The following is a 24502-nucleotide window of genomic DNA, read 5'->3' on the forward strand; positions in this document are numbered from 1 at the left end:
GAACGAGAATATTTAAGCTCCTTAAACATCAAGTTAGTTGTTAGATAACTAACTGGATGTTTAGACTACTCCAGCTCCTCATAGTAGTCATTTTTAATGTAATTTTGTGCTTTCTAAATTTGTTTAGGCTTAGAACCTAGATTCTGGAGTCAGTTTGCTTTTCATTTCGCTTCATACATTCACAAGCTTTATTTATGAGTTTGCTTAATCTTTCCAAGCGTCTTTTGTATAAGGAGAGTAAGTAGTAGTAGTATCTACTGCTACTACTAGTATGGACAGGGATTGTGAGACGTTATACATGTAATGTGCATAGTGCCTAGGTCATAATAAGTACTTATTGTATGTTGGCTAGTCCTTCAGTGTATTTATGTTCTGTGTCATTTTCACATCTTTTCCCATTATTTAAAGATTTGACCAAAAAGAGAAAGTCAGTTGTATTTTGCCTAGCCCATTCTGTTCATATACATTTTAATCATATCATGTTTATCTTCTCACCTCTCAGGTGGAAAAATTTCAGCCTTTTATAGCCTCATTAAATAAACCCCCTCTATCCTCCTTCTTTTCTCATTTTATATACCTTCACCATCTAAACCTAAACTTAAGTAAGCCAAAAAAGTAATTGCAAAAGATTTCAAATATCGAGAACTATAAAAGATTCATACATCTAGCACTGAAGAGTCCATTTTTAATTTCAAAAACTTACAGTGTTTCAGGCACTGTTACAAATATTTTATAAATAGTAACTATCTTAATCCTCCTAACTATCTGTTATTATTTGCATTTTTCAGATAAGGAAACTGAGGCACAGAGAGATTAAGTTATTTGGCTAAAGTTACACAGTTAGTAAGTAGTAGAGCCAGGACTCAAACCTGGCTTTTAACCACTTCATTATGATTTTTACCACTTCTCTGTACTGCTTGTATGTTACTTAAACTAGTCATGAATTTCCAGCACAGTTGTGTTGTCTTTTTTTCCACTTAAACTTTTATTTTTTCATTTTGATCTGTGTCATATTAAAGAAAACTAGAGAAGTTTTAAAATTATAGATCCTGACATAATTTTATCCCTATTTGTTTTTACTTGCTTAAATCCTCCACCAGAAGCAAAATACAGAGAAGGAAGAAATAAACTTGGAGAACAGGTCAGAGAGGTTGGGGAGAGCCATTAGGAAAAGTTGCCAGGCTACTGGCCAGCCCTAAAGTCACAAAATAGAGAAGGCTTTTTGGCTCTATCATTCAGCCAGTTGGGTAGTCTGCTTTGTTTATAACATAAACTACCCTTCAAATACATTTCATTTATTTTCAGAAATTTACATTCTGATTCCAGGAAATTCAAAACCACAGTTGAATTCTAAAATTTGATATGTAAAATAATTTTCACTGACCCCTATTTTTATATCTTTTTAAGGAGCTGGACAAAATAGTGGCGTACGAACTAAAAACTGGTGGAGTTTTATTACATCCCATATTTGGTGGAGGAAAAGAGAAGGATAAGTATGTTTATTGTTCAGAGATACTACAAACCTTGTTTTATGGGATTAGTCTTTTAGGATCACTTGTATGTGTATCGAGGCCCACACAGGCCAAAGAAGTGGTAATAATGGTCTGTAATAATACTGAGCCCACAGACATTGGTAGTATTCTAATTACTCCTTTCATTACTATTGCATGTGATGACTGTAAATGGATTTAAACATTAAAAAAAGACTAAAAATAATAAAGCTTTTTTCTTTTTCATGTTAATTTCCTAATGCTAATATATCATACTATTCTCGTAAATGTTTAAAAATAATAGAAAAGGCAAAGTAGATGATTTCAGCATCAACACATCTTACCTATACCTATTTATCTGAATGGTCAGCTACCTAGACACTTATTTACTCTTTCCTTTTTTCCCTCTTTCCTTTCATTTCCCTCTTTCTCACTTTCCTTCTTTTCTTTCCCTTTCTATTTTTTAGCAAGTCACTGAGACAACCACTTATAACAACATAATGGTACTAGCAGGGATTCTTATTTGTTCTAGGGTCCATGAATTCCCTAAGGGAATATGGATTGAATTGGATGGGAAAGTTTTTCTGTATTTTTTACTCACCATTAACTGAAATTTCATATTTCTTTTAATTATGACTGTAGGTAACAGACAATGCTGTGACTTTGTCAACAGTAGAAATCATGGATGTTTTCTTGTCACATTTTAATTGTTAGCAAGTATCTTGAAATATTCTTTACACTCATTACCTTAAAATTACTACAGAAGACCACTGCTAGATCTTGTTATTTAATGCATTAATAAACTAGCACATATGTTGGTAATGTCATAGTTTTAAAAAATATTTTGATAACTGTATTTCATTATAATTGGTTTCCTTGTAAACCTGTGTATTTTTTTTTTTTCTTTTGTGGTACGCGGGCCTCTCACCGCCGTGGCCTCTCCCACCGTGGAGCACAGGCTCCGGACGCGCAGGCCCAGCAGCCATGGCCCACGGGCCCAGCCGCTGTGCGGCATGCGGGATCCTCCCCGACTGGGGCACGAACCCGCGTCCCCTGCATCGGCAGGCGGACCCTCAACCACTGCGCCACCAGGGAAGACCCACCTGCGTATTTTATTGTGCACATTTAAAAGCAGTTTTTTCTGTGGTTTGTAGCCTTTTGATTTGGTGGAAGTATGGTCACTGAGACAAGATTAAGTCAGTGGGAAGGCATAGGAATTTGGAGTTAGACAGACTTGGATATTTGTAGTTACTGATTTTTGTGAGCCTAGAAAATTGTGTAACCTTTGTGAGTGTGTATGTTTTAATGTGTAAAACAGCAATGATGATCCATCTTAACCATGTTGGTTGCCAGGATTACTTGAGATAAAGCTTTATACATAGTATGCACTCATTAAAATGTTAGTTCCTTTCACTTTCTTCTCTTGACTGCCTGCTATATGGCAGTTTCCCAGCATATAATTAGAGCATTCCCATTGTGTATAAATAATTATTTACACTAAATGCTTTTACCTTTCTTCTGTCCATTTATTTAGTTCCTTTTGTATGTTTGATTTTCAAAATTTGTGTATAAAAGCAACACATGAATGCATGCTCTTTGAAGAGATTCAAAACAAGACAGTTCAGAAAAGCATGTGGAGTAAAAAGTAAAAGATCTTTTTTAGCCCTCTTACCACTTCTCACTCCCATCACTTCCTCTCCTTGGAGATAACCATGATTATAAATTTGGTATATTGTCTTCCAGACCTCTTTTTTTTTCTGGTCTTTATTTATGTGTATATGGCAGTTACAAAATTTAATTTAGTCATGCGTGTTACTGTGTACTTTTTTAGAAAAATTAACCGTTTCTGTATCTTGGCAAGCATTCCATGTGACTATACGGAATTTACTTTGTTCTATTTATGTGCTATATAGTATTCCATTATACCTTGGAATTTATTTAACCTTTTTCATATTGTTGTCCATAAGCCCAGAAGTAATAAGTGGAGTATAAAAGTAATTTTTCAAATATCAAATTACAAAATTTTATATTTCAGTATGCCATGCTTTTTAAGGAGGTGTAATGACTATTCTTACACATTGATTGTGAGAGTATAATTTGGTACACTGATTTTGAAGGGTAATTTGTTAATATCAATCAGAATTTTAGAATGGGTAATTTTTAGATTCAGCAATTCAACTTCTGAGTATGTTATCATACAGAAATTATTCTAGATATTTGCCATACAGAAATACCTGCACATGTATGAAAAGATAATCACTGTAGCATTATTTGAAATCATAAAAAAGTATACCTAAACACCTTAAATGTTCATGTATGTTGTAAATATTTTCTACAGACTGTACCTATCTTTTAATTTACTGATGATCTCATGTCAGAATTTTAAATTTTTACATAGTCTGGTCTTTATGTCCTCTGGATTTTATATTTTTCCTTGTGAAGATTTTTCCCACCCCAAAATTATGAAAAGAAATTTTTTTCCTTTATTTTCTTCTAGTACTTTTATAATTGTTTTTGTTTAAGATATGTACTCCATCTTGAATGTTTTTTGTGTATGCTTTAACCTGGGGATATTGATTGGAATTGCATTGATTGTGTGGATGAATTTGGAAAGCATTGAAATATTTACACTCTTGTGTCTTCCTACCAGGAGGTTGGCATGTGTTTCTGTTCATTCAAATTTTCCTTTATGTCTAGTTAAGTTATTTTTAGATGTTTCCTAGTCTTCGTTGCTCTCATACTAAGGAAGTTGCTAAGGTATTCCCATGAGGTTTTTGATTTATTGTCTTGATGTAGCTATGAAATTTATTGTTTATTTAATTCAAATTTGTTATATTAAACAAATCTGTTTATTTTTTTAGTCCAGCATCCCATCTACACTTTTCCATAAAGCATCCACATACACTCTCCTGGGAATACTACACTATGTTTCAGTGTAAAGCTCACCTTGTGATGAGATTGATTGAAAATAGGATCAGTATGGAATTTATGTTACAAGTAAGTATTAAAGAACTTAACAATTGTAAAGAAAGATCTGTTCTATATGTATATAATCTGAATACTATTCTGTAGAATAGGAGTAAGGGCATCCAATTAGCTGTTTGCCCAGTAAATAACCTGTTCTTTTCGTTTGTGTTTCCTCAGATGTAGAGTGGGTATGAATACTTGACCCACTTAATGCAGGATTTTTATGCAGATAAAACTAAAATGTGAGGTTAAAAGTAAAACCTGTTTATGCTATGATTTTGTGTTTGGCATTATTTAGAATATTAAGGGTGAAGTGCCATTTACAAATATTTTCAATAGAAAAAAACAAATTTATCTAAAAGCTGGTTATTTTTGCTATCGCTAAATTCTGCCATATGTTTTAAGCAAGTTTTGGTGGAAATAGTTGATATGTACTAGTTGAGGTAATAGAAGCCAGTTGTATTATAAATGTTCAGCTATTCTTTTTCCATTGATAGTATTCTTAGAGGTAAGTGGAAAATAACTTTTTAGTAATCTTTTTTTAAAAAGCATTTTAAATTTGCCTTAAAGTTAAGTTTCTTGAATCCTTCTGTCCTTTATCTTGCCTTTAAAGAACAGAAATATTAAATGAGATGTGGTCTGTAAAGAGCCGGTTCACTTCTTAGAGTGGTATAAATGCAAATGAGTGTTCTCAACTTCTTAAAGAACGTATAGTTCCTATGTAAAACTCGTAGCACAATATGTTATAGGTGTTGTATATTATTATAGCTCTTAAAAACACAGTATTCATTGTCTGGCCAGGATGTCATTAAAATTCAATTATATTTAGAGGAAGAATGATTTTATAGTCTGGCTGTTTAAATCTTTTCATGCTTCCACTGCTAATAGTCTTTAACTGAAACAGTCAGTGAAGTAAGATGTGAAATTGTCTTCTGTAATTGTCTATAATAAAGTTATAATGCAAAGTGGGAATAGTACAGAATTGCAAGCAATGTATATTATCTTATACAAACTAAATGATACTTTGATTCTTGCAGGTTTTCAATAAACTGCTAAGTTTGGCTAGTACTGCTTCATCTCAGAAGTTCCAGTCACATATGTGGAGTCAGATGTTGGTTTCCACATCTGGATTTTTGAAATCCATCTCGAATGTCTCTGGCAAAGACATCCAGCCTTTAATAAAGCAGTGGGTGTATCCTTTTCAATAGCAGTTCAGCAAAGGAGGGAAGGTTATGTGTATAAGGGGAAGGAGGAAGAAAAGGGCTTTGTGGGATGAAAGGAGGTAAATAATAGTAGAAATAACCAGGAACTGTAAATCATTTCCTCTAAGGTGCCTACTAATTATTGAGACACACATACATACACATCTGTATTTGTAAAATTTGGCATATTTTAAAGTACCTTTTAGTGTGTGAGTATAGCAATAGGCTTGATGGTGAGGGAGGTAAATAATCCACCAGACAGGCCTGTAGGATTACTTGTAAGATGCAGTGGTCTGGTGACTTTTAGATGTGGTTAGAGGTTGGCACAATTTGAGTGGTATCTTGGAACTTTTCAATTGTTACATTTTTTTCATTTCAAAGCACTATATTAATAACGCAGTGGAATAGTTTTGCTTCTTTCAAAAGAACTAATTTCTTAATGTTTCAGAATTTCTTTTTAAATCTGGGGAAACATTTTTCACAAGAATTTTGAATACTTTGCCACCTGGTTTAGAGTGGAGTACGCTCTTAAGCTTTGAACCTGGGGGAATGTATTTGAAAATTATTACTACCCTAATGAATAATTTATTTTGTTTAGTATGTATTTATTTTAGCATGCAAAAATTCCTTTACAATTCTTCAGAGACCAGAGCGGAGTGGTAAAATTTTATGGAAGTTTTGCCTTTAATAGAAAACGAAATGTCTTGGAATTGGAAATAAAACAAGATTATACATCTCCTGGAACTCAGAAATATGTGGTAAGTTTTTTTTCCAAAATGGCCTTCTGCACTGCTTTCTCGCCAGTTTAAATAAAGCAAGGGTTTATGGGTGGGGAGCTGGTTGGAAGTTTCATAGTGAGATTTTGTTTGCAAAGAATGAAATTGAGAAAACACCAAGTGTCAGGGAAGGGAGAAGAGGGTTGCTGATAGAGATCTTGGAGGAGACAAATTCTCCCAGTTATCCCCACCTCTGGCACCAGCTGCCTTTCTGTGTCTCCACGTGGAGGTCTTGTATAGTGTTATTTTATATCTTGATATATATACCTGTACACATAAGAACACATTGGTTTTTTTTCTAGTACTATCTTTGAACAGTATGTTTCTTTTTAAAGGGACCACTTAAAGTGACAGTACAGGAGTTAGATGGATCCTTCAATCATACATTGCAAATTGAAGAAAACAGTCTTAAACATGATATACCCTGCCATTCCAAAAGCAGAAGGTAGGCATTGGATCATAACTATAAACTTCAGTCTCACAGATTAAAATGCCAAAATAAAAACCCTAATGTATACCTAATTTTTAATTAGAGAACGTGTTATCTAGTATTTTTCCCCCTTTTACTTCAAGTTAGTATTACCAAACACTCTTTTTTTTTTTTTTTTAGTTTATTTATTTTTGGCTGTGTTGGGTCTTTGTTGCTGTGCTTGGGCTTCTCATTGCGGTGGCTTCTCTTGTTGCGGAGCGTGGACTCTAGGTGCTCAGGCTTCATTAGTTGTAGCACACGGGCTCAGTAGTTGTGGCTTTTCAGCTCTAGAGCACAGGCTCAGTAGTTGTGGCGCACAGGCTTAGTTGCTCCGCAGCATGTGGGATCTTCCCAGACCGGGGCTCAAACCCGTGTCCCCTGCATTGGCAGGCAGATTCTTAACCGCTGTGCCACCAGGGAAGTCCCCAAACATTCTTTATTTGCTTTCTGTTCTTGACAACATTTGTATCTTTAGAATTAAATAATTAATTTTAAAATTTAGGTTTGAGAATCCTTATTTTGTAGGGACAGGGGAAGGTGGAATGGAAGTTTGAGTTTTTGGAGCCAGGAAAAATTCAGGACAAATCGCTTAGTTTCATTCTTATTAGTCTCATTTGATTAATATCTACAGAAAATATTGGGGAAATGATCATTGACTATAAGGAAAGTAGCTGAATACATATGTCACGAAAAGCCCCTGCATCTTCTTTACTACATCTCCTTTATTCTCCCTTTTCTCTGTATCACCATGCCCTGAAAGAACATTCTTGATGTCTTTCAAAGGCACGTTACCAGTTTACTTAAAAAATGTCCAATGGTTCATCTTTTATTTAATATATTTTTTTCTTTACCACTTTTTTGTTTTTTAATGCAGCTATTAGCATATGCTTTGAATAGTGAAAGGAATGTGTAGTAATATCAAAATTTCAGGGACGGAAGTCTTATACTTATGACTACACTTAGGTTATCTCAGACAGACAAGAATAAGAATGTCAGTTGATTTTGAAGGCGTTTAGAGAACTTGATTCTGAAATCTCTGTAATCATTCTCTGTGAAAATTCTTTCTTAGTTCAAAGTGAAATTCTTCTTCTTTTTGTCCTGTTCACCTTTGAAATCGAGAACATCTGATTGCTACCCTTTTCATAACATTTCCTTTGTTTTGCTTTCTCTGTAGTAATAGCACGTCATTTATGTATCCTTTGGTGTGAGGAACATAAGAAGACTGTGCTCTCTTTTCCTATTTTGTCCTCATGTGACCATGCATTTAGTGTAGTGTCCAGTAGATTTTATGATTCAGGAGTAATTTGCATGGAAGCAGTTGCTTTTGTTCTGGCTTATCTTAAATCTTGTGCATATTAATTAATTATACATATTAATTAGTACTGTTAAGATGTTTTGTAGTTTACCACTTGCTTTATTTCATATAGGACAGCACCTTGCATGTACATAACATGTTCAGAATTATTCATGTCTCATTTCAGGCCTGGTTTTTTTTTGTTTTTTTATAAAGGATTTCTTTATTTGGTAGATCTCTTATCTTTCTGCATAAAACTTCCAGGTACCAGTTCTTGGGACTATATATATGTTTTAAGTTAACATTTAATTGTATATTTCTGATTTTTGTTAAACGTTGATCAGGAAGACATTTTAATATCATTTACTTCATTCCCTTCAGTTTCAAAATAGACAGGTTTTGTGGTGTTTAAATTCCATTACATTTTCTATCTCTTCCTCCTTAGGATATCTTTCAACACTATGTGAAATTCTTAATTTGAACTTCAGCTGCTCTTTATCTGTTTTCAGAATTGGAAATGTCACAATTTTCAGACTTACTTTTCCTTAAATGTAGGAATAAGAAGAAAAAAATTCCACTGATGAATGGCGAAGAAGTTGACATGGATCTTTCTGCAATGGAGTAAGTTGGTTACTTAAGTTTAAGGATATAACATTTTCTGCATTCTCATTTGTCTTGTAATATATTTACATCTAAAAGTATGTAAATGTCCTGAAATTAGTGCTTTTAATACTTTTAGAAGGCAATAAAAACCTTATGTTGAAAACAAATTTTAACATAAAATTATAATTAATCAAAGAGAGAAAAGTAAATCTAGCCTGGCCCAGGTGAAATTCAGAGGAAGTAGCCTTGAATTAGCTTTCTTGCTTCCCTGATGGCCTCTAGAGCAGTGCTTCTCAAACTGAAGTGCATGTAAGTCACTTGGGGAATCTCCTTAAAATTCAGTTTCTGACCCAGCTCTTCACTAGTGGGTGGTGATAGTTTGCATTTCCAGTGAGTTCTCAGATGTTATTGGTTTTCTTTGTCTTTGGACAAAGCCCCAGGGCACTTTGAGACTTGCTATGTTTGCAAAAAACAATTTTTATCATTGTAAAAATTTTGTGGTAATATTTATTGATTGACAGGCATTTTATTTTTAAATATAATGTAGCTCAGAGTTTATTTCACCCATCCATATTGTGCCTGTGTATTTTTTATAGAACATCTGTAATTATTTACTAACTTGGTTACCAAATATCACTTCTATTTATTACACAGTTTATATAATCTTTGCATATTAAGTCCTTGCCTGTAGTAAGTACCCAGTAGTATTTGTTGAATTGATTTTATATTTCAGATGGTGTTCTTTGATAAGAGTGTTAGACTAGATTTTTAGGCTGGTTGCTTTTTTCTTTTTTGGCCGCACCCCAGGCGGCATGAGGAATCTTAGTTCCCCAACCAGGGATCGAACCCGAGCCCTGTGCAGTGGAAGTGTGGAGTCTTAACCACTGGACTGCCAGGGAAGTCCCTAGACTAGATTTTTAAAATTGTTCTTGTTACTTTGAGAGGTACATGAGGATAAATTTATGCTATACCTCTGAACTATGATTTCAGAACTTTCTGTTTGATAAAAATGATCATGAATCTAGCATTAAAAAAAAAAAGTCAGCTAAACAAATTAATAAATTAATAAGAAATAAGTTTATCTGGGACTTCCCTGGTGGTCCGGTGGCTAAGACTCTGCACTTCCAATGCAGGGGGCCTGGGTTCGATCCCTGGTCAGGGAACTAGATACATGCCACAACTAAGAGTTCTCATGCTGCAACTAAGAGTTTGCATATCGCAAGTAAAGATCCCGCATGCTACAACGAAGATCTTGCGTGCCACCACTAAGACCGGATGCAGCCAAATAAATAAGTTAATTAAGAAAAAAAAGAAATAAGTTTATTTTAGTTACAGATTGATGTCTCATAAAGAGGCATTTATAGCCATTGGCAAGTATTAGACTTTAGGAAGGAAAATGAAGAAATTTGGTCCAGTTTCTCCTTTTCACATTATATACAATCACTAATCAAAATCCCCAAAATAATATTTTCAGATGGATTTTTTTGTTTCAACAAGATCAATATAGGGCTTCCCTGGTAGCGCAGTGGTTAAGAATTCGCCTGCCAATGCAGGGACATGGGTTCGAGCCCTGGTCTGGGAAGATCCCACATGCTGCGGAGCAACTAAGCCCGTGCGCCACAACTACTGAGCCTGCACTCTAGAGCCTGCGAGCCACAACTACTGAAGCCCGCGCCTAGAGCCCACGCTCTGCAACAAGAGAAGCCACCGCGATAAGAGAAGCCCGCACACCGCAACGAAGAGTAGACCCCGCTTGCTGCGACTAGAGAAAGCCCACGTGCAGCACCGAAGACCCAACACAGCCAGCAATAAATAAACAAATAAATAAATTTATTTTAAAAAGATCCATATAGATTAGACATTGTGAGAAACTTGAAATTCATATTAAACCTAATGAGAAAATTGTCAAAGTGATTTTTAAAAACATGAATGCAGTAAAACTGCATGGAGAAGGGAATCTGGTTAATAAATGCTGTGTTTTTATAAATATATGAAATTAAAAAAATAAAAAGAAAATTATATTTTCTTGCAGTGCTGATTCTCCTTTGCTGTGGATAAGGATAGACCCAGACATGTCGGTATTGAGGAAAGTAGAATTTGAGCAAGCGGATTTTATGTGGCAGTATCAGCTCCGCTATGAGAGGGATGTTGTGGCACAGGAAGAATCCATTTTGGCCTTGGAAAAGTTCCCCACTCCAGCATCTCGGCTTGCCCTTACTGACATATTAGAACAGGAGCAGTGTTTCTACCGCGTGAGAATGTCAGCTTGCTTCTGCCTTGCAAAGGTGAGATTATGTACAGTAGAAAGAAAACAAGATGGCTGATGCATATGCTCCGCGACGGGAGAGGCCACAGCAGTGAGAGGCCCACGTACCGCAAAAAAAAAAAAAATTAAAAAAATTAAAAAATTAAAAAACAAAAATCTCTGAAGGTGAATTAAAATTCACCGTAGTCTTTAATTTTACTTGGTGGTTGGTCTCTTGAAAGCTTTTGCCAAATGTTTTTAACAAGGCTGATTTGAAGAAACACGTTTTGACCTGAAAATAAATAATGCACTAAAATTTTATAATTGTCAAACTGAAATTGAGAGTTTAAAACCAAAGAGAATTTTCCCATTTTATTGAATTGCCAAGCAAAGAATTGTTAAAGCAAAGAATGTAAGAAATTCCTTGGTTTGAGTGATATTTTATATTGTAGTACATGAAATCAGTTCATCTTAATTATCCCACTGTGGTGGTGATTTCTTGTTGGTTTGAGCTTAGTAATCAATATTAGGGATATGGAATTTAAAACGATGGGTTCTATTATTTAACGTATTAGAAAAGTTACTTTATTAAGAAAACTACATATTTTTCTTTAGGTTAAAAAAAAAAAAACCTGAAGGTAGAACAAATGAAAGCCAGAAAATGCAGACAAATATTTGGCCAGAAATACTGGGTTCCAGGTATTTAGAAAGCATATTGTTACTAGGTTCATTCCCTATAGTAACTCTCTTGCCTTCCTCCCTGCTAAATCCACTTGTCCAACAGTTCAACACATTATAATGGTTTAGATTTGTTTTATCTCTAATGGTAACTAGTGAGCAGTTTGATTCCTACATCTACTCAGATATATGAGGGAAAATGTGATTTTCTTTGATAATCATCTGCTAAGGATGTAATTTCATTGCTCCTGTAACGTTCTTCGTGATTCTCACATGCTAAATTCTTAGCAGATCCATAAAATTATAGACTTATTTAAAGTTAATTATAATTTCATTCTTTTCAGACATGATTTTTATATACACTAAAAGTATCAATAGCAAGATGTGGATTTTTTTGTAAAGTGTTCTTACAGACTTAAGTGGTAGCACTGTACTTGCTTATTTTTAAATTAGGGTAGATGTAAAAGCCTTATTTAAAATCCATGGTGATGTTTCTATCTGATAAATTTAAAACATTAGAACTGCATCTGCCTAAATGGACAAAACTTACTCAGAATAAAAGTCTTTGCAAACAAGTTTTCTTAAAGCATAAGAAGAGTGCTCCAATTTAGAAACTAACTTGTAGAAAACAGTTACGAGTGTACATAAGAATTTTAGGGGTGGGGTGGGGTTTATATATATTTATAAATATATAAATATATTTATATACATTTTCTTGGAAATGATCATGAGAAGCTAAAATGTATTAAATTTCTAAGAACTGAAATTGTTAAAAATGAATCTGATTGTATTCATAACTTTTAGAAAGATATTTATTTAAAAATATGTTTTCCATGGTGATGGAAATTACTTCATTTTCTAATTACTTGCAGATTGCAAATTCAATGGTGAGCACATGGACAGGACCACCAGCCATGAAGTCACTCTTTACTAGGATGTTTTGTTGTAAAACTTGTCCAAACATTGTGAAAACAAACAACTTTATGAGCTTTCAAAGTTACTTTCTACAGAAGGTACAGTTTCCCTTCTAGTTTTCTTATGATTGTTTTTTGCCAATATCTGTATATCTCAGTTTAACCTGGGGACTCTTCACATATTATTTACTTTCTTATAAATGATTTTGTCTGTGTTCTCTTTTTGATTCTAAAATGTTTTCCAAAGTTTCAGTTGTTCATTGATTTTATGAACTGTGTGCGAGTAAGTCACTGTCCATATTAATACTAAAGTGAGTAGAAATGGATAATTTAGCTTTTTGGTTAGTTACATGGGGGATGGTGGTATGGGTAAGCCCTTCTGACGGCCATCCTTGTAGGGTGTGGGCAGCGCCTCTGAGGCAGAGACAGTACAACACGCAGCTCTAGCTTCAGTCCCAGCTCTGCTGCTTACTAGCAGTTTGCAAGAGGACATGTTTCTTAACTCTCTAAGCCTCAGTTTACTCAACTGTAAATTTACCTTTTTTTAGAATTAAATAATATCGAGAATGTGAAGTGTTTCACACTATATTTTTATCAAATAGCAAGTTTTTTACAAATGGTAATTTAGAAAGTGGTGGTGTGATAGAGTTGCTGTTTTAGGAAGTGATGTGGGAATGGCAGGGTGGTCAGCATTTGGGCAATTTGGAAATCATTTGTAAAATATTTTGAGTAATTTAATAATGAAGGCCCAGATTGAGCTAGAAGGAGGAATAAAGTTGAAGTAGAAAAAAACTAATGAAGCCTATTCTTTCCTCATTTGGTGTTGAAGAGTGTGAGAAAGGTGACATATTGAGGATAAAGCAAGGCTGAGAAAAGGACATTCCAGGTTTTGTTTTGTATAGAGGGAGAAAAAGCTTGAGGCATGTTTGGCACAGAGAAAGGAACCAGTGGAGAAGCAGAGATGAAATATTCATCTCTTGGGAGCAAGTAAATATAAAAAACATAAGATAGAGCAAATTCTGAAGTTATTAGTAGTGGGTGGGGACATACTTGTGAGGTTAATTTTAGAAAAGATAAGAACATTCCTTTTTCTGAGGCAGGTAGAAAGCAGATTAAAAGTAAATGAAATGATAGATGTTGAGGGGAATGTTAAGCAAGGTGAGATTTGTATGTGATGGAGAGAAATGTGAAAAGAATTACCCAGCCACATTGAGACACATGCTGAGAGTGGAAGTCATGACATCTTGATAGTGAATTTCATCAGCAGAACAGATTCAGGAGATCGGGTTTGGGGAAAGCCAATATTGGTGTGATCAAAGAGGTCTGAGACATTCTGTTATATTAAAGAACCGAGCATTTCATAGTACTTGAACATGTTGTTCAGCTCTCTATTGCCATTTCACTAATGTATGGTCTGGAAGCAAGTTAATTTCTGTGACTACCAAATATGTCCCCTTCATTATGCCATTGTGCTTCCATATACCTGAGATCAATATTCAGATTGGGAGTTGTGATCCATTAATGAGGGGGGTCATGAAATCGATTTGGAAGTTTGTTTTTTTTAAATAAAAGAAAACAATAGGCAGTATCAGAATGCGACACATGAAATAAGGGTATGTGTAAGGTTTTTTTGGTTTATTTTTTACTTTGTATACATGACGTGTGTGTGTGTGTGTGTGTGTGTGTGTGTGTGTGTGTGTGTGAGGTTGGGATGTAAATGTATTTCTTACTGTGGGTTACAGTCAAAAAAATTGGAAAAGCAGTGCTTGTAGACTAGTTCACTTTTCACATAATACTTCTAGTGGCAGAAAAGAGAGAGAGAGGATTAGTGCTTAAATCAAATTTAAGTCCTATTTCTATGGAAAAAAACTTTCCCTCAGTTCTTACAGCATTAATAATAACTGTTGTAACACTGACCGTCCCCTTGCTTCTGGTCCTTCAAGCAAACAAAGGAGCCACGCTACTTTCTGTCCCCCAGTTTAGAGGGAATAGTTATTTTGAATCAGAAGACGGGGTAGTCCAAATCTCTCTGTGTACTGGGGACTGTGATGTCTATCTGTCTGTAGTTCTGCCTCGAGTTTGAATAGCTTGGTTTTACTGGTAGAGGCTACCACTGTGAGTCAGGCTTATATACTTCCTTAGAAAAGTTGCCTATGAAAATTTGGAAAGGAGAAAGTTAAGCTGGATTTTAGATAATTTACCATTTTTCCTTAGGCTGAGAATGGGGCGGTGGTACTGGAGAATCAGTATCTTCTCAGACTGGTGATTGAACTCTACTGTCTGCCTGCCACATGCCTCCAGCCACTGTATCCGTTAATCCTGAAAATGGTTGTGAGGAAACTAGACTCCTGCTCAGTAAGCAACTAGCTATAATCATCCATCTTAGTAGGTAGTGGAGTAGAAGTTGAACAATGGTCTTATCTAATGTTAAAGCCCATACCTTGTCTCTTGTAAAACACAGAACTGAATTTACATTACACATACCTCTTCTAACAAATGGGCTACGGAGTGTATCCAGTTATGCAGCTTTCCCCTTGGTTTCCTACTCAGCTCCTTTGTTAGCATGTTTGAGACATGTTCCCAGTGGGAGGGGGTAGGAGTCGGTGGGGGTTGGGGTCCATCCAGATACCTGTGTCAGCCCCAGAGTAACCCTGTTTCAGCATATTACTTCATTGAATTATAGTAATGAAAATTTAAAAAAAAAATTTTTTTTGTAGACTATGCCAGTTGCGATGGCTTTATTGAGAGATGTTCATAACCTTTGTCCCAAAGAAGTCTTAACATTTATTTTAGACTTAATCAAGTACAATGACAACAGAAAAAATAAGGTAAGATATCTTAGTATTATAAAAGTAGCCAGTGATATTTTGTTTTTAAAGAAATACTTAGACTGTGAAATCATTGTTGTGTCCATTATACTTGAAATTTCTAGAGAAAGAAATATACAGACATGATTTATTATAATAATCAGTAGATGAAAACCAAGATTACTTGGTTTTTAAATGTTCCTTATACCTGTTATAATGTGGAGATAGAAATACATCAAATTTTGGGAACTCAGCTAACTTTTGTTTTGGTGAAGTCTGACAGCCCAATTTTATTTTTATTCCTTTTTTCTTTTATCAAGTAATACCCAGAAACCAGTTCCTCTTGGGATAACTTGTTCATTGATGAATTTGACTTTTTCTTTTTTACCATTATGTGTGTTTTATTCATTTATTTAGTAAATAGCTATTGAATGCCATGCTTCAAAAGTTATTTCACCTTACTTGTTATCGTTCTAACCATCAGCAAGTGTTTTTGAGAATATATGCTATGCTAGGCAGTATACCACGTTACATAGAAAGAATGCGTGGTAGTTGCCTTCTGGAATTTCATTTAAATTAAACATCTATTGAAGAACTGCTGCATGTCACAGTCTGATTCTGGGGCCTCAAGGATTCAGCCTAATGGGGAAATCAGACAAGTAAACAGGTTGTTCATAACTGCTAAAGTGGAGGTATGTATACACAAATTTCTAGGGCGATTCGGAGGAAGTAGTGCCTTCTTCCAAGGGTATAGACAGACACTCAGGGAAGTTTTGTACATAAGGTGTGACCCTCAAACTGAGTCATAAACACTAGGATTTTCCCAGTCTGAGTAGGGGCCAGCCTAGGAAGGTTGCTCTGAGCAGAAGGAACAGCACATGTAGTGACACATGTAACTTGTAGGATAAGTTGAATTCATGAGAAGTTTAATAAAACATTACAACAGTTAAAAAAAAGTCACAAGTGGACCTCCCTGGTGGCGCAGTGGTTAAGAATCTGCCTGCCAGTGCAGGGGACATGGGTTCGAGCCCTGGTCCGGGAAGATCCCACATGCCACGGAGCAACTAAGCCCGTGCGCCACAGCTACTGAGCCTGCTCTCTAGAGCCCGCGAGCTACAACTACTGAGCCTGCGTGCCACAACTACTGAAGCCTGCGCGCCTAGACACCGTGGCTCCGTGACAAGAGAAGCCGCTGCCGTGAGAAGCCCACTCACCATGATGAAGAGTAGCCCCCGCTCGCTGCAACTAGAGAAAGCCCGCGTGCACAGCAACGAAGAACCAATGCAGCCAAAAATAAATAAATAAATAAATAAATAAATTTTTAAAAAGTCACAGGTATTTTATTTACAAATGGTGATTTATAGTGAAAATCAAAAAGGCAAAATTTTCCTCTTTAAGTCAGTAGAGTAACATTCAAATGATTTAAGAGTCCTTAAAAAAATTAGTTCTTTAAAAGAATACATTATAGCTGATACACTTTTTCTTTCCATTTTTGAATATTGTTAAAAAAGTTTTTGTAAGATTCTTTCCTTCCTAATCTGGTTTGTTTTGACTTTCACTTATAGTATTGCTTTCTTCATCTACACGTGAATTTCTTTTATTTGAAGATATAATTGTCTTCAATTAAGACTAGCATACATCTTAATCCCTGAAGACATTAAGGACAAAATAAATGCAAATAATAACAACAGTAATAATAACTAGTTTTTTGTATGTTCCATGGCCTGTACCAAAACTCGATTAATATGATCCTCATCAGATCTCTGAGATAGATACTATAATTATCTCAGTTTCCATTTGAGGAGATAGAAGCTAATAAAAGCTAACAGATTTACTCAAGGTCATATATGCAGTAGGGCCAGGAGTAAAACCCAGATTTGTCTGATGTCAAAACTTAAAAATTATGGTTGAGAGAAAAAGATTTTGTTGTTTTTTAAAGATTTGCAGATTAATGGATTAAAACTGGAAGAAAAGATGTGATTGGATGGTGCCTAAGAATATTTCATTGATTTTCTTATGTTTGTTTTTAAAGTACTTCACTTCCAACCACTAATGATTTGTCTCTGAGAGCTTTGGTTAAGCATATTTTTTAAAAAAAGGTTCACTATATAAAGTTATAAAGTGCATGAGAAGAAATGAAAGATTTTTCTGCAATTAAGATTAAATTAGAAATACAGAACATTAAATGCCAAAAAGAAGTTGGGATTTGGGGGTGGGGAGATATTTTTTAAAATTTTAACATCTCATGAATTGGGCAGGAGCATTAAATTCATTATTCTAGATAACTTAGTTTTCAAGAAGACTAAAATTAAATCCCTTTCAAGCCTGGTTATTAGCCATTTTATATGAAAATCTTTTGTATATACGCATGAATTTCTAACATATATTTCTAATAAATCATATATACATTTATGAAATTTGTCTTCTTAAATAAATATGCAGAACATGGGTTGAACTATTCCTGATACCAAACGATCATTGTTAAAAATTTCAGTCCGCCTTTGCTGCAGTACGTTGACGTTGATGCCTTCAGTTGTTTTTTTTTTGTAGGAAGTTTTGCTATATGTCCTAAATGCCCCCACACCCCCCAGTTGTGTTTCACAAATTATTCTTCACTTGACTTTGGGGTGATCAGATAATCTAGCCTGTTTGATTAGTAGTATAGTGTCTCTGAGAATTGGATATGGTCTGAGGGGTAAATGCTAAATATTTTGGTTTTTGTCCTTCATCCACATCCCCGTCTCATTTTTAATTTCTGAGTTTATTCTGTGCTCTAAATACTTAGTTCAGAAACAATGGTTAAGTAAATGGTCTTTTGCTTTGTTAGCAAAGTAGTTTTCAGAAGTAACAATGAAACTATAAAAATGCTTGGAGAAAACCTATAAACATTTAAGTGATCTCTGAATGCAAAAGGCCTTTCTGAGTGTGAAACAAAACTTAGAAACCGTAGAGAAAAGGTTGACTGAAGTTATAGAGATTAATTTTTTTAATCATTAGAACAGTTTGAAAACAAAACTCGTCCATGGTGAATACTTGTGGAGTATTTTTTCTTTGGTTTTGTTTGTTTTTATGTGCCTTGTTTTTTTTCCTACCTGGTATTCGAACATAGGAATGTTTAGGGACTGTGCCATTATGTGTGTCAGTCGGAGGTTCTGGCTCCATGGTGGAAGTCCGAAGGGGCCAGGTCTTCTTCCTTTGTCTCCTAGCAGTTTGTTTTGCCACAGCATAATCCCAACACTGCTGATAGAAGTAATTAATTTGCTTGCTCCATGTTCAGATTTCTAGGCTAGAGCATCTGAGTTGCTGAGTTTAAATCAAACCACACTCACATTGCTTTCAATAAATTGCTTCTCTGGGAATTGACTGGGATATGGATTTAGGAATTTTTATTTGTTTTTTTGGATGGTTTCCTCCCTTTTCTCTGCTTCTCTTGCTAGAACTCCTATTATTTGTATGTCATGTGTTCTACACCAGCCTTCCAACTTCCTTGTGCTTTCTTTCCTATTTTTTAATCTCTTTTTTCTTTTTTGCTCAAAATTTTAGGAGTTTTTTTCAATTTTATATTCCAATTTAATTTTTATTCTGATTCTCTGCATATTTCTTTCTGTTAAAAATGTATTATCCTGTTGGAAGGCATATCATTGGTTACTTCTCAGACAATATTAATGGTCGCTTTTGAATTTTTTTCCCTCTACTGGTTTTCTTTTCCTTGTTTACTCTTATTTCCTCCAAGTCGCTTTTCCCACTTTGTTCTGGTCTCTCTTTATGTTAATGCTTTCTTCAACTATCTGGTGACCCTTGGTTGGATGTTTTAGATGAGAATAGAGCACTGAAATAGCTGATTTGAAGCTCTGTATTACCAGCAGGATTTGTGGACTGTGGTCTTCCTTTTAGAGGAATCTGGCTAGATTACTATGAGAGTATCTTACATGTAGTAAACATTTGTCAAGTAAACTAATGTATTTCTAATTAGTAAACCTCTTTCACTCTTTTTAACGTTGTGTGACTCTATACAAAGGACGGAATTGAATACTAACCTGAAAACTTGCTTATGTTTTCAGATAAATTATGTTTTTAAGTTATCATATTTTATTTTATTAACTTTTGAATAGAAATGTAAATTCTGTTGTCTTCTCGTAATTATTTTTTGGCTTAGTTTTCAGATAACTATTATCGTGCAGAAATGATTGATGCCCTTGCCAACTCTGTTACGCCTGCAGTCAGTGTGAATAACGAAGTTCGAACTTTGGATAATTTAAATCCGGATGTGCGACTCATTCTTGAAGAAATCACTAGGTTTTTGAATATGGAAAAACTTCTTCCAAGTTATAGACACACCATCACTGTCAGGTATGATGATTCTTCATATTTGTTTCTTAAAGTTATTTGCTTTCATAATTATAAGAGAAATTTATTTGCATAGAGAATTGGGAAATATAGTAAAGTAAAAGAAAATAAAATCCTATATGATTCTACCACCCATGGATAAATTATTGCTATTTTGGAGAATGGCCTTCTAAATTTTTTCCTCTGGTAACTATATAAATTTTTAATTATTTGCCGTGTTGTATATATAGTTTTTATATTCTGCTTATATCATAAACACTTTCTCATGTCACCAGAAATTCTTCATAAGCATTGTATTTGATGTCTGCATAATCTTTTATCCCATTGGATATAATTTAAACTCTATTATAGTTTATCCCTGTATTGTTAGGCTTCTTTTAAGATTTTTTGCTTCTGTCAACTTCTTTGTATGTATGACTGTCAACAAGTTCTGTCTATTTCATTAGGGGTTTGCTAAAAAAAAGGTGATTACCCATTCAACATTATGAACAGTTTCAACTTTCCATACATACTAGTGAATAAACTATATATGTATTACTAAAACTTTTGGAGAGAATACTTTATTTAAGTTATGTTTTATGCTAAATACATTTTTCTGAAGTGTGTTCCAGTTATAAGTATAATACCTGAAACTGAATATCCAAAGTTCTGAAATTTTTTTTCTTTTAGTAGGGTTTTTTTATGGTCATTGCAAAAGTTGAATGTTAAAAAATTAAAAAGTGGATTCAAATTACATTTTTCAGCTTACTGTTACGGATTAATTTCTGATGCCTTGGAAACAAGTTTAATTTAGAATATTTTAACAAGAGTATTTAACTATAAATACTATTTTCCTAGTTGTTTAAGAGCCATACGAGTGCTTCAGAAGAATGGCCATGTGCCAAGTGATCCAGCTCTCTTTAAATCTTACGCAGAATATGGCCACTTTGTGGACATCAGGATAGCAGCTCTGGAAGCAGTTGTTGACTATACTAAAGGTAATGCTTTAGAAATATATGCCCATAATCATTTTATCAATAGAAAGAATTGTTTACCATTTACTATTTAGTTATTAGGGTTTTCATATTATGTACAATACAGATATTTTGATTTTAAATTCTTGAGTCACAGAGATTTTGGTAAATGTAGAATTCATATAAAAATTAGTAAATGAGGGAAAAGAATAGAGTTATAGATACATATCTTTGGTCTTTCTGAAAAGTTAGTGTATCATTTTATAGCTTTAATTACATGTTATTTTAAGAAATAGAAGGTTTGGGAGAAATTTCTAATTACATAAGGTTTCAAGAAAACATTTTATACCTGTCAAAACTCTTATCTGTGAAAGTAGAGCAAGAGATACAAGTAGGAACTTCAGGAGGCAGATTAGGCAAGGCTTTGTGAAGTTGGAAAAAAATGAATAAGAGAACACTACATATTCAGAACATTTTCAGAAATACAGAGGAGAAAGTTAAGGAGATGAAAATGTTTTAAAAAATTGTCATGAAGAATAGAGCAGGTGGAAGAAAAGCAATAATCCCAGAAATAATAGAATACTTTGAAAGAGTGTAAATGAGACTGACCTAAGCTAGAGTCTGATGAAATTTAAAATTTTAAGGTTAAGGAAAAAAATGTATAAGTTCCTAGGACTATCAGAACCCAGTTATTGTACAAGGTGAAAGAATACTGTGGCCTGTAACTTCTTCAGAATAAGAAGAGTTCAAAAGATAGTGAACACAGGCTAACATAATGCTTAGGGAAAATTATGACCTAAGATTCTCTACTTTGCCAAGTTGTTGTTCCTATAGCCTTGAAGACTTAGAAGTACATTTCCTATGTAACATTTTTAAAAACAAAATTCTGAAAGATAATTTTCAGCTGACCTGGAAATGAATCAAAATAATAACTCAAGATTGATGAAAGTGTGATATGAAAGGCCCAGTGACAAGCAACTATGCCTATAAAATAAAGAGCTAAGCTTAAATATTTGTTAACATGGTTGTAAAATTTAATGCAAATTTCAAAAAAATTCTTAAAAAATAACGTCAATATAAGAAATATGTAAATTAATCTAAAATTCCAGATTATACTAAAATATGGGAATAATAAAGAAGTTATGATAACATTCTCATCTGAATGTAGAAAGAGAGGAATGGGTGAGGGAAATTCTTTAGTAGATATTGGTTAAGTTTCGTATGTTAAGTAGAGGAAAATATACTCAAATCCTTATAATTTTTTGTAAATTTCAATAGAAATACTGCTTCTAGAAAGACATTATAAAAGAGTAAGAACAATATAGTGTGTGTGTTATATGTGTTGGCCCAAGTTCAGAAAGGGCTATCATTTTTGTTGAGGGTTAGAGTATTCTTTGTTTTAAAAAATGCTGGTAAAAATAAGGATGTTTTTTCACGTATTTCTTGGCAAGAAAAAAAATGTAATCCTATGTCAGTTTTCAGTTTTATTTTGACTTTTACCAATTTGTGAAATATGGACATCTTGAGGTCTACCAAATATGCTATTATTCCCAGCCAAGGTATATGAATGATGTTCACTCACATAAATCACGTAATATGAAGAATTCATGAATTAGTACTACCTGAAATCAAATAGAATGCTAATATTATGATTTCCAAGAAGAATGCTAAATTAATAAGTGTAATTTAATTGAGAGATGTTTAAGTGTGAACCATAAATCCAATTCATTAGAAAATGAAAAAATGGAAAATATTAGAAATAAAATTCTAAAAATAAAGCTTTTCAAATCATAAAAGCAATACTTTTTGAAAAGGTAAATGGAAATAGCTAATGAGTTATTTTGTTAAAGTTAATTATATTTATAGTACTAGTTTTGCCGTTGTTTCTTATGTTATAGTGAAAAGTTAAGGCTGCTCTTTTGTCTTAAATGAAAGAAACCACTTGGGCAGAAACAGTGTACCATACTGTGTGATATAGTTGAGATACCATTGAGTGTCGAACCTCTCTATAATTTGATTTAAGCATCTAGAAAAACAATTTAAACACATTTCCATTTAGAGTTAATCATCTCTAATTTAGGGCTCTTAATAAATTACAATTTGTTTTATGTTGTGTTTGCTGTTGATTTGCACCTTAGTGGAAAATATACTCTTGGTCCTGTTTTATGTTTTGGCTACATATATAGCACAGTATTTGTAAAATTTGCCAAGTGGCCTGTTGCATTAAAAAATGTAAGAAATCACCTACATCCTTCAACTCTGATTGGAAATATGGCTAAGGCAGAATCCTAAATATTAAGTGTAAACTCCCTATTTGTCACTTGTTTAAATTTGTTATAATTAACAACAAAAGTATTTCTTTATTCTTATTTTCAGTGGACAGGAGTTATGAAGAATTGCAATGGCTACTTAATATGATTCAGAATGACCCTGTACCCTATGTAAGGTTAGTTTTTTTATGCTGTAATATTTTGTTTTTGTAAGTCCTAAAGTAAATAATTTCAGAGCATTATACTTGTTCCATGTATATGGAACATGTATATAATTTTTGAAAATATAGGAATATGTTATCCATTTACTCATGTCCTTTTTTATTTTATTTGCCTTTGGAAAGACATTTTAAAAAATATATTGTTACTAAGGGTAATTCCCTGAATTTTACATGTGATTTCTATTGTAACTTAAAGAAAAGCTTGTGTAACCGTTTTTAGTGCACATGGGGGAAGCCCTTATCCTAAAACCTCTGTATCGATTGATTTAATCTATTTTCAGAGTAAATAAGAGCAGTGTTTTGATGTATCCCATTTGTTCCTTTCTATCTTATATAGAATCTTAATTTTTAATAAATGGACTTAGGATTTTAAAATGTAATATGACATTGTTTAAAATTTAGAAAATAAGGGATAATAAAAGAAAATCCTGGTCCTGACATGGTAACTGATTTCATTTTTGTATTTTCTTCTTCATTTCCTTCATTTCTGCTGCTTTCTTTTGCAAAGGAGGATATTTATAGTGTATTCGAGCAGGATTAAAGTTTTTACCATTTCTGCCGTCCTTTCTTTACACCTAGTAGACTCAAATTTGTGTGTTCATATGTTGTAATAATTCAGTTTCATAAAATGAAATTTGAAAGCTGGAAGATAATTTAGATTTTAGCTATTCCAACTAGAAATAAGAACACAGACCTAGGGACATTGTCTTCTTCAACTTTACACATCAGTTGGCAGATATTTTTCATCTAAAAAGGCATACAAATAAACTCTGCCTTTTAACTTCACTGAAATGCATCTGAGCATGAAGAATCCATGTAAGAGATTTCAGCTAACTGAAATCTATATTTCAGTGTTTTAAATGATGCTTATTAAATAAATATTCTTTGTGCAAAGTTCTTCTGTTTGTATTTCATAGTTCTTGATTTGTGATCTGAATTGTATTTTAAATAATTTGTCCTTGTTATTGATGTGTACAAGGGGTAAGGTTGACATGGACAAAAATCTCATAATCACCCATTCTGAAGTAAATATTCATATAAAAGAGAATAGGCAGGAAACCAGCCTCATCTCTTTATCTAACAGAGCTCATGCATTTGAAAGTTTATAATAAGATGCTGCTGATGACAAGTAGGGACAGAAAGTATAAATACAGTATAAATAAAGCTTATCGTGTATTCATTTATGTTTTCAATTCACATCAAGAACTAACATCAAGGCACATATTTCTTTTTTTAAAAAATTAATTAATTTATTTATTTTTAACT

General features: G+C 33.7%; 1 protein-coding gene across 10 annotated transcripts in view; it reads left to right on the forward strand.

Annotated features, from left to right (window-relative positions):
• TAF2 (TATA-box binding protein associated factor 2) overlaps positions 1-24502 on the forward strand; it is an 80990-nt gene that overhangs the window by 26172 nt on the left and 30316 nt on the right. For 8 of the 10 annotated variants that reach the window (XM_055091024.1, XM_007127705.4, XM_007127709.4 and 5 more), the window contains 13 exons: positions 1408-1493; positions 4352-4487; positions 5495-5649; positions 6303-6417; positions 6771-6880; positions 8754-8819; positions 10834-11086; positions 12597-12737; positions 14853-14993; positions 15356-15466; positions 19602-19795; positions 20630-20769; positions 23122-23191. In XM_055091024.1, coding sequence (XP_054946999.1) covers positions 1408-1493; positions 4352-4487; positions 5495-5649; positions 6303-6417; positions 6771-6880; positions 8754-8819; positions 10834-11086; positions 12597-12737; positions 14853-14993; positions 15356-15466; positions 19602-19795; positions 20630-20769; positions 23122-23191 — 1718 coding nt within the window. The remainder of the gene's footprint in view (positions 1-1407; positions 1494-4351; positions 4488-5494; positions 5650-6302; positions 6418-6770; positions 6881-8753; positions 8820-10833; positions 11087-12596; positions 12738-14852; positions 14994-15355; positions 15467-19601; positions 19796-20629; positions 20770-23121; positions 23192-24502) is intronic. The other 2 variants (XM_007127708.4, XM_007127711.4) reach the window with 1 other exon arrangement.

The sequence above is a fragment of the Physeter macrocephalus genome, chromosome 15 (genome assembly GCF_002837175.3).
Source record: "Physeter macrocephalus isolate SW-GA chromosome 15, ASM283717v5, whole genome shotgun sequence".
Classification (NCBI taxonomy): domain Eukaryota; kingdom Metazoa; phylum Chordata; class Mammalia; order Artiodactyla; family Physeteridae; genus Physeter; species Physeter macrocephalus.